A 14,338-nucleotide genomic window follows, 5' to 3' on the forward strand; every position below is an offset into this window, starting at 1 on the left:
CATTTCCTAAAAGGAAGAAAACTTACGCTTGACTAGTAGTTCACTATTTTACTATGGCCATGCAGAAGATAATAAACAGACCAATACTCTTAACTCGTTGATAGCACGGACTCTGGACTGGAATTCGAGGCGGTGATTTATTATATATGTTCTTGGAGTACAATTGACAGGATGCGCACTGGTATGAATGTGATTACACGTTTATTATACGATTATCACATAGGATTAGTAAGCTAACATAATTCCAGCTTCTTGAAGCTTTAGGACACGGAAGCTTTTATACCAGTCCATCGAATCGTTCTGCTAACACCACTCGAAAATGCACGTGTATAGTTGTTTTGAATTCGTGTTTGAAAGTCCCGTGGTACGCCAGCGTGGTGTTATCGTGCGGCGAATCTACAAAAGACGCGCATAAAAAAACGGTTACGCAACCACTTCCCTACAATTCGTCACCTGGATTATTCCTGCCAGTTCTTTTCTCTCGATTCTGGGTCAGGGTCGTGGAGAGATGTGAGACTCCTGTCAATCATTCCTTGTGATCGTGTAGTGGGAGAACTAACAGTAGTGAGTGCACACATGCACGCGCGCACACGCGCGCACGCACGCACGCACACACACCATTATGCACTGTACACAGGTCCGTAGAAATGAGCCAATTTACCCCTCTAGTTTTTTTCTACTAACTTTATTTTTAACAGACCCATAATACGAAGCGATGTGTGTATCTTTCTTTGCTAATAATTGTTTTGGAAGCATAGTTTCCATGTAAAAGCAACGAATTTAAAAATAAATAGCATCATAAAACCATTGATTTGTGCGTAAAACATGTGAGTACTGATTCAAGAAAGAAAGAGTGGTAACAAAAGGCAGGCCTGTATGCATCATTTGAAATTTTTAAATTTAAAAGTAATGTGGCGCCGACTGGTGGGGTACTCGGGAGAGTCATATCGACGGCGTGATCTATACCATATTAAGGACGACGTCGGCCCGTGATTGGACAGGGTCCGTTTGCTATATGGTTCTGCCTTAGAACATCGTCGCAGCCCACGCGCGAGCGTGGGTGGGCTCACGATGCGCTGACTTTCACCGTCTGACTAGTCGAGTTCGATGATTGCTGGGAACTGGGCCGGCGATCTGTAGATAGGTTTTATGCTTGCTGGTTCTTGATCCCTCGTCTCCCGCGCTCTCCGCCTCTCTCTCTCTCTCACTCTCGGCTGCAGAGTCAATGTGAACTTTATCTAACCCCGCGGGAAATCGGAAACAGAGAGCTGCATATACCTTACTAGCATTTTCAAGGTAACCTCCCACCACGTACATAAGCATTGACGAGCGCACGCACGCACGCACGCACGCACGCAGGAACACGCACGCACACACGCATACCCCCGCACGCACACACGCATACCCACGCACGCACACACGCATACCCACGCACACACACGCGCGCGCGGCTGGCCAGCCATCTATTCGTTTTAATAACTGGAATAACAGGTTTTCATCCGCTCAGCATCTAAAGTGGCCGTGGGACTGTGGTGTTCTAGGTTGTGGCCTTGCCGGCGTGGTTATTAGAGAATATTTAGATGGGAGCCCGAACCTGTTTAATTTTGGTATGGCCGGCGAGGGAGCAGGCAGGATCGAGCAGTGGTACCATGGGTCACGGGCGGTGTCAAATGGTGTGGGGGTAGTATCCCTCTGTAGCGGCGGGCTGTAATCTATACCAGTGTATACCTTGTGTCTTAATTGTCAGTTCTCACTACAGCGACATCGTGTTTGAAAAATGGCTGCGAATCAGCAGGTTGGTTTCACGCCAATGCTGTATATCTACGCAAAGGCATGATGGAAGCTCAGGTGGCCAACAGAGATAGTGTCATCGGAAAAGAAATAAATAAAATATATACATAATTTATTAGCCAATCCAGTTGAAAACATGAACTCAGTTATGATAATTTTCTCTGAAAATGATGAGCTTTAACGTTAACAGTTAATGTGTGTGTGTGTGTGTGCGTGCGTGCGTGCGTGCGTGCGCGCGCGCGTTTGTGTCTGTCTGGCAGTATGTATCTGATAAAGTAGATCTTCAGTCTTTCTTTCCTGATTAAGGTATCTCTAACGTCCTTAACAATGCGAAATGTGTCACAGGTACATTCACCTCATGGAAAGTGTAGGTCAGTATAGCTCAGGTAGGGATAGACGCCGCACTCCATTCCATGCACGGAGATTTGTGATGAGAATGCTTGTTAGAAGTACGAGATTTGTTTCTGTATAACCTGGTATAAGATTTGCCTCAGGTTGCTCTGCACGCTGCAGTTTTCTACTGACACTCGGCTATAAGCAAAATGTTTACCGAATCGTATTGATCACATTTAGAATTAATAGAATTTGTTTACCTGCATCTTACGTATAAGATTGCTTCAAATGTCTTCATTATTGCTCGTGACTACTTGTCAAATTTGCATCTAAAGCTTTGCCTCGTGATGTCGTGAAGGCCCTGATGTGTCGATTCTGGAAGCAACATCTCAAGTTTTCACTTCACACGTGTTAAGCAATGCTAAATCTACTGGAAATTCTTTAGTCGCCCATCCGCGTGTATTTTCAATTGCGCTTTACGTAACATACCGGCAGTTCCGTTCAGGTGAATTCACAGCGTTTTGGCAATTACGAGTGACGGAAGGCATATTATTGTGTGCGTAAAGCGTTGTGTGCCATTCATGCAAAATACTACAAGAGAAATCGTGTTGAGCCGATTCAGTGGGAAATTGATTTCGTTGAAACGTGGAGTGCTTTGTAAAACTGCGTCGAGTACAAGGGTGTACGCATTTCAGTTTAGTTGGTGAGGGGAAGCATGCCGATGAAGGATGATAGGCTTCCTTTAGGTATGCGGGCTTTCCCGAATAGCAGATATTCTTCACCATTAATTATACAGGCGTGTTGGCTGTATGTGCGCGCGTGCGTGCGTGCGCCCTGGTTGTACTCCCGTACTTGTTACGTAACCTTGATAGTTCAGGTGTAAACATGCGGCCTACTACACGCGTGCGAACATTGCGCGTGCGTGCGTGTGTGTGTGTGTGTGCGTGCGTGCCCGCGCGCTCGTGCATGTGCGTGTGTGTGTGGCTTCTGCGAGTTTATATGCGTGTGAGGGTTAGTGAATGAGTGAGTGAGTGAGAGCGAGTGAGTGCTCTCGCATAGAGCAGAGAGAGAACTAGCATACTTATTAGCAAGTGTATCTGCATCTCGCCTGGCTGCCATAGCAGCTTGGCGGAATTGTGGCTTCCCAACCCCCCAGCCCGGTCTGACGCATACGGCTCGTCGTGGCAGCCCTTCCCGGCCGCCTGCCCGCCCGCTGCCTGTACTGCCTCCCCCTGCCCTGCTCCGGCGTGCTGCCGTCGTATCACATGACCGTAACGCTATCCAACGTTGCACACGCTATCACTGATCATCTGTGTGGAGGCCAGTTCTTGTAGGAGCTCCACCAGTCAACTAGTATATATATATACAGCGCGGAGTTTACTGTGTGTCTTACTGACCACAGTCTGGGTCTTTCCGGTGACCATTGGACCACATGCTTATGTGTGTGTGCGCGAGCCACCAGTGACGTGTGCGCTGTATCGTAGTGAACCTACCAAAACCCGGTATCTACTGTTTGTGATTAGAGGGAGCGAGTGCGCGCGCGTGTGCATCTCTGTGAATACGCTCGGCTGTATATTTGCCGGTGATTTGTACATAAAGATATATATATATATATATACGTACATACACACACACATAGCTGTGATATGGAGGAATACGACGAGACAGCCGGCGCTGCCGGAATCCTGTCAGAGGAGGATAGCTCTGGGTAAGTTGCGTTAGGTGTCGTTGCCTCTGTGCGAACTGTAGAGTCGCGTGTAGCCCTGGCCACACCTACCGATTTTCAACACACTGTTTGTGGCCGCCGCGAGCGAATGGAATTCGCGTTTATATTTTTTTGGGGATGGTCCGATTGATGCGCGTGCATGACAAGCATTGAGCGGTGCCGGTTAGTAGTCATTGAGATGTGTCCGATCCCAGCCTGAGATCAGTAAAATCGGTACAGGCTATACATACAGGAAGGAGATCGGGGGGCAGATCGCGAGTTGTGAGCATTTCGACACGTGTTCTACACGTAACGCGCGTCAAAAGCGTATCGCTACCTCGGAGAATGAAAGCGTGGTTCGTTATCGCGCCGCCCCCACCGGAGTAGTCAATACGACCAAAACCCAGCACTAACGTGTACCGCTCTCGCCACAACCGTTGAGCGTAGCTAGTGGCCACCACGCCGCAGCACACTGTACGTCAGCGCTGACGCTATGGCATGGGCCTGACCACGTTCGGCATGTGGATATGTTGATAGAGCATCTACTGTTCACAGAGACCGAAGGCCGCCGGCGCCGCGTATTCTTTGCCCGGCGCAAAAAAAAACCGTGCGCCGGTGACGTGTAGGATCCGAGGGGGCAAGGCGGGGGTGACCGACGCCTTGCGCACAAAGATACGCGCGCAGCTGCTTGTCTCGCGCTACCATTTTTGGCTCACGCCGGTGAGAGCTCCTCGTGGGATGCGCGGGAACTCGGAGCCGCGATCGGCGCGCTGAGCTGCTGCATCATGCGCTCGACAAAAGCCGGCGTCCACCTGCTGACATCGTTCGGCCGCGCTGGCTGGTTCCCCACGGCACCCGTGCTTCCCCCGCGCGTGCGAGGCTGAGGCTGGGGGAAGAAATAATGGCGCATTATCGGCGTGACCTATCACCCCCCTATCCATCTCTCCCTACGACTGCTTAATATGGTTGTCAACACTTGCAGTTATGCGCGCAATACAGTTGGTTAGAAACAGCAGTATTGCAGTAACTAGTGGGACTGCATTTGCAACTGCCGTAAGGCTAAGCAGTGGCAAATTCTACCACAGAAACTGAGTGTTACTGCTGATTTACCAATGGTGAACTGAGAATCACTGCCTGTTTAATTTAAAACGTTGGAGTCCAGTACCACCCTTAATTCACACAGTACTGTTGCACGTCTATCTCAGCTATCTCTGCACATGCTTGTTGTTGTACAGTACACCACTATTAATCTACTCACACTGTTGGAATCTGTTACACTCAACCATGCTACTCATGATACGTGTATCAAGAGTAGATAATAACACAAGAGTGAGACAACCGATTCCCGCATTTTTAACCGATTTTTCTCATCAAAATTTGCCACCAATAAAGAAGCAAGTGTATACGTTCCTCAGCTTATTATGACCACTAATCACTCACCTTCATGGTACTGATATTCGTTTACATATATTTGCTAGCGTATTGCTGTATATCGTAATCTTGCACGAGCTGAATTCGATAAATTTACCGCTAAAATGGCGACTTGTTGCGAGCTGTTTAGACATTATTAGAAGCTATCGGTGCGCCAATATTTAGCAACGGACGGTTTCCAAATCATGCGTGCCTCGATAGGGGTTTAATGTACTTGATTACCTGCGCGTGCGTAATGTGATACTTACTGCAAACTACTACAGAGAATATTGTTATTATTGTATTATTACTTATGTAAGATAGTATGTCAATTTCTTGTGTTGCGATCACAATAACTGAGCGCATCTCGCAGGTTCTTCACGAGATCAAAATTCGAAATTTAGATTGTCTCTCAACCCTATCGGGGCACGAATGATTTGGAAACCGTCCGTTGCTAAATATTAGCGCCCCGATAGCTTCTAAATAATGGCTAAACAGGTCACAACAACAGCGGTAAATCGTGCGAATTCAGCTCGTGCAAGATTACGATTTACAGCAATACGCTAGCAAACATATGTAAACGAATATCAGTACCATGAAGGTGAGTGATTAGTGGTCATAATAAGCTGAGGAACGTATACACTTGCTTCTTTATTGGTGGCAAATTTTGATGAGAAAAATCGGTTAAAAATGCGGGAATCGGTTGTCTCACTCTTGTGTTATTATCTACTCTTGACGTGTATGTAAATCGGTTTCTTTACTTGCACACGCGATCGCTCTAACATACTTTTGTGGTGCGTGTTTTGATTATTGGTTTCATACTTGAAATCCTGGAAATTTATGGGCTGTGGTATTAAAAAATCCCAGAAAAATTTAACATGTCTGCCTTTTTTGAGAGGTACTAAATTTGGTTTAATGCCAGAGTTTGTTTACTAATCTTTAATTGGATGATACAAAGCATAAGGATTGTATTTGTCTAAAGTCTTTCATTCGTGGAAAATTAAGGTTTTAAGTCCCGGAAATCTCCAGGAAAACTGCTATGGGTATTACCATGCACCCATAGTGCATGCCGAGATTAACTACTGTAGCCCCTGCGTGGCATCGAATCGTCTTGGCTATGTTATGTTCGTCTTCTGTTTTTGTGTGCAGTTACGTTGTGCAGTCTGTCGGCATCGGTATAAGGTTACATCGCCTTTTAGCTGGTCTTCAGTTCGTGAAACAAAGAGAGTGGAATGATAATAGTAACATGAGGTCTGTCATCGGTGCAGAACCCATGATTTGCAATATATCGGACTGGAAATTGCTCGGACTTTATTCTCATTTGGAGTAAATGATCACAGTGAAAAGGTTTACGCCGAGATCGTATTGGCGTTCCTAAGTCCATGGGTACAAGGGCGCGGGTTGGTTATTTTTCGTGTAGTCTGATAGGACCTTTGGAAAACTTGCTCTTGGATCCACATTATCACGTTCCCTGCATGTTAAAATTTAAATCTGCTTTGTCATCTCTTCAAATGGGTTACATGAACATTGTGATAGTGACTGCTGTTCTGTTTGGAGATGTTTCGTTTGTTATTGTCCAAAAAACTAAAAATGAAGCAAAAAATTAGAACTTTATTCTTTTATTGAAATTTATGCCTTTTGATTATAGTAATAAAAATTTGATATTCAAATTGTAATGCATAAATGGCTCCACGAGAAGAATTATCACAAGGCTGAGGTAGGGTTTATGTTAAAGCAGTGTTAACTAACTTAGTATAGTCTTAAAGGGAAACATGACCCTAGGGTTCTTGCACAGGTTTAAATTACGCTACATAAAAAACTGAATTATTCAGTATTATATTTGAAATATTTTTTTTTTATATTTTAAAACTGGCAGCTATTGCTTACACAGGCGCTACTACAAGCGCATCCACTGACAAAAGTTGTGCAACGCAAGTTTTCGGCTGCAGGCTACAGACCCAGTGTGCTTCTTATTTACTAATTTACAAGGAGAAGGCTTGCAATATCTTATAAACTGCTCTTAGTTTCAGTTATAATATGGACGAATTTCTCCTAAAATAAAAATCGTTCAGTTAAATAGTAGTTTGGTATAAATATAATTGCACTTTTGTGATTAGCCCTCAGTCTGTAGTAACGCGCAGAAGTGCACCTTTGTCAGGGTGGCAGCACAATCACGCGATGTAATGTCAGCAGGCAAAAATATAGATTTCAAAACTCGTTGATGTTTTATGATTAATAGACATTTGTAGACCTGTATATATTTACTTATGCACTTACTATCATAGTATACTCTAAAATTCTGGGGTATAGTATCCTTTTCAGGGTTCTCCCCAGAATGAAATTGAAACAGGGGGGAGGGGAGGGGGGAAACTAGGGGGGGAGGGGAGGGGGGAAACTAGGGGGGTCCGGGGGGCGTGTATTTTTACCGTACGACTAATTAATGCGTAAAATCGCCACCACACCATAGACGGTATTTGGGGTTCTTGTATATATATAAGATAGCCGAGTCGGTGTACAGTTAGTGTTGGGTTTGGGACAGGTTAACTGTTTGTACTTGTGTATGGTCTGCAGTGCATGCGTGGTACGGTAAATATACACGCGCCGGGTGTTCTGGTCGAATGGGAATTCTTCACGATCGATTCCCGCGCTGTCAAACTTTTATTGTGGTGGAATTTAATCGGGGCGGAGGTAATTTAAACGGGGCGCAACGATTGAAACAGGGGGGTAGTTTTCCCAAACGGGACACGCGCGCGCCCCGTTTGCGCAACGTAGGGAGAACCCTGCCTTTAACTAGACATGTGTGTAATCTGCGTAACCACATTTCTCCTAACTGCTGAAAATATTCTTGTAAAGTGGGCAGTGTCGTATTCATTTCTGTGCAGTTTTAAAATTTGACTGTGATTTGACTGTAACAGATGTTCTAACATACGTACTCATTTTCGTGAAGCTTAAAAATTCATCGTTGTTTGGATACAGGTTAGGCAGTGTCACAGACATTTGATTTTGTAAGATGCACTTGGTTTCCGTGTATCAAGGAAAAATTATCCCTCCCTCCACGATTTGGCTCTGCGTTTTACCGTAGGATTTTTTTTTGGTATTTAAAATGCAGTGTCAGAGATGCCCAATTATTGTGGATTGTTTGTATTCATGAACAATTAGATTGCCTCTTCGGGAGTTCAGTTGCTGTAGCTGCATACATTTCTACCTTTTGTGATAATTGTATTCATTCCTACTATCCTTAACGTGCATAACAGCTGTATACGATGCTTCCGCATATTATATATTATATGCGATATATTATATATGGCCACTCTTCTTAAATATACTGTTATAGAGCCAAACAGGTATGTTGTTGAGATTCATGGTTTCCTGCACATTGCAAAGTGCTTCAGTCAACAATATATTTCCTTGGTCCCTTGCTAGCGTAGATTGCTCGAGGTTTAAGGTCGAGCCTGGAATGTGAAGCCGTACAGGTAACGCAGAGGTATGACTGATCCGTATCTATTGCTACAGAGCACCCAGCTGGGTTTTCGCAGATATGCAAATACGACTTAATCCTACTTGGCTATTCCATGCACAGCCTGAAGGAAATCGGTTTTCATTGTTATGCGTGTAAATGGTGCACTATAATGCGCTCGTTTTTGTTAGGGGCACGGGATGGGTGGTTGGTTGGGCAGTTTTGTTGTATATTATTATTGTTGTTGTGACAGTTGCTTTTAAACATCACTGTGGTTGTGTTTTCAATACCTGTGGTGTATTTTCGAGCTATAGTTATATGAATCTTTAATATGTATGCAATTTGCGTAGTATTAAGTGAGAACATGAACTGCAGAATAGCATTTTTATCAAATCTATTGTGTGGGTAGGCATGTGTGTAGGTTGCAAAAGTGATGTGGGTTCGAGCGACTACAAGTTTAAAATGTGCTTTGTAAAATAACGAGCTTATGTAATACATGCTTACAGTTCCACACGAGCGTAGTAAGATGCTATAATAATGTGACATGTTTGGACTGGAAAGCCCCTGATTGTTTCACAGAATCTCACTGCCAAGACTGGCTGGTATAGTGGTCAGGTGACCTCGCTCTACGTATGCTCTGTGCATAGCTAGATAGCATATTTAATATGTTTTTGTTTTGTTTTTGTAGTTTAAAACTATATAGGGGGGGGGGGGCTATATGGTGATTTTTCCTGAATTCATGATGGCTTGTTTTACGAGTCGATCGTCACCCGATCGTGATGAACTGAACTATACGCATTTCTGTAGGCTTGCTTTGTTGAAATGTCGAGTATATCCTGCAGGCCCTAGCGGGTGCTCTGGCACTTGTTACTGGTGAACTATAGTGACAGAACAACACGGTTCAGCAAAAGTTCTGAAAGCATTTTCGAGAAGCAATGTACATAGTGTACATGACGAGACTATATACGCTGAACTAGTCTAATCTAGTCTTGAATGAAAAAACAGTGCATCGGCGGTTTTTGCAGCAGCTCTGACATACCATTCTTTGGATCCACCCACCCTAGTGTCTGTCCAGCTTTCTCCTCTTTATGGCCAGTTGGTCATCGCTGCTATGCGTACAATTGTGAACCAATCCATCGTGGTCGTAGACCAGGTCTCATTTCTCAAGTACGTCCTCGAAACGGTTGTATCGCGTCGCCGAGCGAGTAGAATACAGGCTTCTTAATCCAAGCTGTTTCAATCAGACTCATTAACTTAAGTGAGCTAGGAATTCGCCTTGATGGGAATTATGAAGCTCTACCTACGCAGTTCTCTCGTGTGAATTTCATCTCTTGTACCCGCTTTATGTTGTCGAATCTGTAATCGTCTTGCTCGGTATAGAGATGTACATGCGTACAGAACCGTACACGTGTTGCTTGAGGACACACCCGATTCAATTTGCTGTTGCACATCAAAGTATCCTCTATTCAATTACACGTCTGAATCTATCTATTAGCTCTTTCCCACATTCATTGTATATCGAAATAAACTATCAAGGAACAGCTACTTTGTTAAATAAAAACCATTACCTAATTATACCTCACAACGAGATGAATCGAACAACCTTTTTTATTACCATACGTTCGTGATGCTTGCACTGTACATTCATTTTCGTACATAAAAACAGTGCTAGCAACGTGGGCGGCTGGATAATTTCATATCTTTGATTGAGTGAAATTCTCAACATTGTACCTAGAACGTGTTTTAATAAAAACCTAACCAAATAGCAATAGCTAATAATACTATTAGCTCTTGATGTTATCTTGGCCAGGTTTGAATCTAGGCGATGTCTGCCCTGATGGATCCAACTGCTTGTAGCCGCAATGTCCCACGTACGCTTGCAGGGGTCAAAATTAATGCTAGGCTGGAGACAAATACTTTATCATATTGTTGGGACTTTGAAGGATCTACGCAGAATTCTGTGTGACTCTGCTTTCGCACTTCTGCTTCTGCTGTGCGTGTGACACTGCTTTCGTGAAACCACATTCTGTGGAAATTTATGTCTTTCCAGGGATTTAAATTTACCCGGAATTGTGAATGTTATCTTATCTTTAGTTGTGCAGCCGAGCGAGCCTTACTCCGTCGCTGATGTGATGTTTACTAATTTTCGTTGAGGACAGGTATAATTTGTCGATGAAAAATTCATTATTCCCACTGCTGCGAGTATAGCAAGAATAACTCATGCAGTGTGTGAACTGAGTTTTGAAATTCTACCGACAGTCGGTGTTACTCCTATGTTATGTCGATATCTAATTTTAAAATGCATTGGACATAGCCTGTAGTACTCGGATTGTGCTATGTAGTAGCTATCGCGCGGGAAGATAATGCGTGCACACATTCACGCATGACTGTTGACATGGGGATACTTATCGCATGTACCGCACATAGGTATGCGCGTACGCATGTACCCACACTCGCACAACAGGCGCGCACATGCACACACTGCACACACGGTCACACGTAGTCATGCACACTCTCTGTATATAAGGCCGGGAGATTCATAATGTGCCAAATAGAATGAAATAGGGTGATGACTAAAAGTGTGTATACCCTATAGAAGGAGTAGATAATAGGGAAGGAGTGTGACTTCAATAAACAAGGGAAATTCGTCATTTACTAGCCTTAGAATACCTACGATTTACTACGCGTAACTCAACCAACTAGCTCAAATCGTACACAGTACATTCGCCTAGCATCGTGCAAAATCGTTTCCTCGTATACCAGTGAAAAAAATACACGGGGGCTCGGGGCGATTTAGTCCCCGAAATGCCAAAAAGAGCCCCGGAAATGCCAAAAAGAGCCCCCGTAAATTTGCATAGAGTTCAATGCAAGCAAAATTTTAGAGTGCTATTTTCATGCACGCGAGCTTGAAAAGTAGCCCCCGAAAAATAAATTTAGATACAGACTAAAACGTACGACACGATTATCCATTCTTTGGCCATCAATCCGAACGTAATGTCCGCCGAACTTGAAACAAAAGGCAGCTACTAACGCACTCTTGCTCACTCGGCGAGGCGGTGTGGCTCGCTGGGAGATTGGAAATCCACGCAACACTCGGCGAGATAACCTTTGACTCGGCATACAGGTACATACCGGCATACCGGCATACAGCTGGTATGCCCCCCACGCACGCACGCCCACCGCAATCAGCAGCAGCTCCAGCTCCAATCTCCCAGTGAGCCACACCGCCTCGCCGAGTGAGCAAGAGTGCGTTAGTAGCTGCCTTTTGTTTCAATTTAGGCGGACAATACGTTCGGATTGATGGCCAAGGAATGGATAATCGTGTCTTACGTTTTAGTCTGTATCTCCGGATTGCGGGTGTATACGAGGAAAAGATTTCGCACGAAGCGTCGATGCTAGGCGAATGTACTATGTACGATTTGAGCTCAAGTTGGTTGAGTTACGCGTAGTAAATCGTAGGTATTCTAAGGCTAGTAAATGACGAATTTCCCTTGTTTATTGAAGTCACACTCCTTCCCTATTATCTACTCCTGCCTGTAGCTAAGGTGTCAAAAGTATCCGATTTTTTTCGAACCCATGTATTTAATTTTCAATTTTAAAAAGAAATTGAACTATTTAGAAAAGAAACGGGGATCCGAATTGAATTTCCACTATTTGTGATTATTAACCCACAGCGTATGCGCATGCGTGTGCACATTTGTGTTTGGAAGTGAGTGAAGTGGGGTGGGGTGAGGTGCGTGCGTGCGTGTGTGCCTGTGTTATATGCTAGCATCCGCATGCACGCACCGCAGGCTCTAAGCTGTGATTCATGCCGATGAAATTGTGTGCTTCACAATTTAAGAGTGCGTAAAACACACCAGGTAGGTTCATTGACCATTATTGCGTGAGTGAGCCGCGCTGCGAGCGAAGGCGCAAGCCAGCGAGAGAGCGTGCACTGCTGTTACGCGCTGCGTGCTGAGTTTCTCGTGCCGGCCACCAGGTGGTGCCGCGCGTCAGTGTGGAACGATCGCAGAAGCTGCGCGCGTCGGCTCACTGCCTGCCAGCAACAACATGGTGGCCGGCAGCGGGTGAAGAGCAGATTCCCTGCGTGCAGTGCGTCTCAAAATAGCCGCCGTCCGGGTAAGGAGAGAGTGCTGGGTTGCCGTAGAAGACGTCGCCGAGTGTATGAGCCTCGCCTGTCAGGTGATGATAACATGTGCCGCCCATTGTGTCGTCCTGCCGCCGTGTGTAACAAGAGCGCGAGCTGTGTACGTGTGCATGTCCGTATGTGAGTGAGTGAGTGAGTGTGTGTACGTGTGCGTGCGCGTGGTGCGAGCGGGCAGGCTCCGCCGATCCTCTGCATTCTTGCTGCGCGCTGTGCAAGATGGATGAGCGCTGCGTGCTGGACGGATGGAGAGCGCGCGAGTGAGGAGGAAGAGGAGCAGGAGCAGGACGATCGCGTAGCTGCTGTATGTAGCTGGGCGTTCTCCGGCGCGCACCGGGATAGAGTGGGGGGGGGGAGGAGGGTACTCCGGTGAGATTCGAGCAGGAGTTGCTCTTCTTCTCGCCGTGTGCTTGTTTGCGTCGTCTGTGCGGAATCGCAACGTGCCATATGGGTCCGCTGTCTGTCTACGCTCACGCCGGCGAGTCGTGCATGAAACATTTAGTATGTGTGCGAGGGCGGCTGCTGTGTGTGCTCGAATCCGCGTAGTTTCGGTTTCTTGGCGAATATGTGTGCGCGTCACTGTGTAACACGGCGGGTATCTGCAGTCTACGTTTGCATTGACTGTATATATGTGTGTTGAGACTCCACACGATGTGTCGTAGCTGCAACCACCGGGGTGGGGGTAACGTGATGCTGTTGCTGTCAGAATCTCGGCGAAATTTTTATTGATTTATACTTATAGTCAGAAATATCGCGCGATGGTTTTCTGTTAAAGTTACGGGAAATATTAATGCTAGGTGTCGTGGCAACTCTGCTCGGAGGTTCTATTTAGCGACAGTTTATTTCACTGATAATATTCCGCTGATAGCAATGATCACGTAATAGTGGATTGGTCACATCGCGGTTTAATCATTCAGTGTGGCACGAGTTCCCGTTGGCGATGATGTGTAGTGTGTACGTGGCGTATGTGTTGCCTGTAGTGTATGTACTTTATTGTCATTTGTGCTTCTGTTCTATCTATATGGTTCTTATTATTATTTGTGAGGTGTCGTCTTTGCAGGGATTTAGTGCTCGTCTAGATCGGTTCACACATAGCGATGCACGTCGTAAATGCATTTTATCAATTCAACTGCACGTTATGATATTTTAATATGTGATGTGATTTCTATCCCAGTTTAATGTGAACGTCCGACCTGTACATATGGGTGACTCAAGAGGAACCCCAGTGTTCTCTATAGAGTGTTCGTTCCAGGTGGTTTAATTGTATAACTGCCACTTTAAGAGAAAGTGGCCCTTTATAGACAGTTGCCCATTACACGACTCCCTCTGGATGTTTTAAAGTTTTAGCCAAGACTTGAGCCACCAATGAAAAACTATACTAGCCACAGTTCACTTTATCGTATGTGCTAATAATAATAAGCAAGGCATAAACATGTGATGGGTATGGGAAAATAGGTGTATGAAAACATTTTATGACACAATAATGAAATTTGTCCAT

General features: G+C 45.1%; 1 protein-coding gene across 6 annotated transcripts in view; it reads left to right on the plus strand.

Moving 5' to 3' along the window:
* The window catches only part of LOC106810127 (insulin-like growth factor 2 mRNA-binding protein 2), a 53,783-nt gene that overhangs the window by 16,402 nt on the left and 23,043 nt on the right, over window positions 1–14,338 (plus strand). The window contains exon 1 of one of the 6 annotated variants that reach the window (XM_014813435.1): window positions 3,410–3,832. The exons of the other annotated variants lie outside the window; for them this stretch is intronic. Coding sequence (XP_014668921.1) covers window positions 3,771–3,832 — 62 coding nt within the window. The 5' untranslated portion in view covers window positions 3,410–3,770. Of the gene's footprint in view, window positions 1–3,409; window positions 3,833–14,338 lie in introns of those variants that run through there. 6 annotated transcript variants of the gene reach the window in all.

Source organism: Priapulus caudatus, unplaced genomic scaffold (genome assembly GCF_000485595.1).
Source record: "Priapulus caudatus unplaced genomic scaffold, Priapulus_caudatus-5.0.1 Scaffold16, whole genome shotgun sequence".
Lineage (NCBI taxonomy): Eukaryota > Metazoa > Priapulida > Priapulimorpha > Priapulimorphida > Priapulidae > Priapulus > Priapulus caudatus.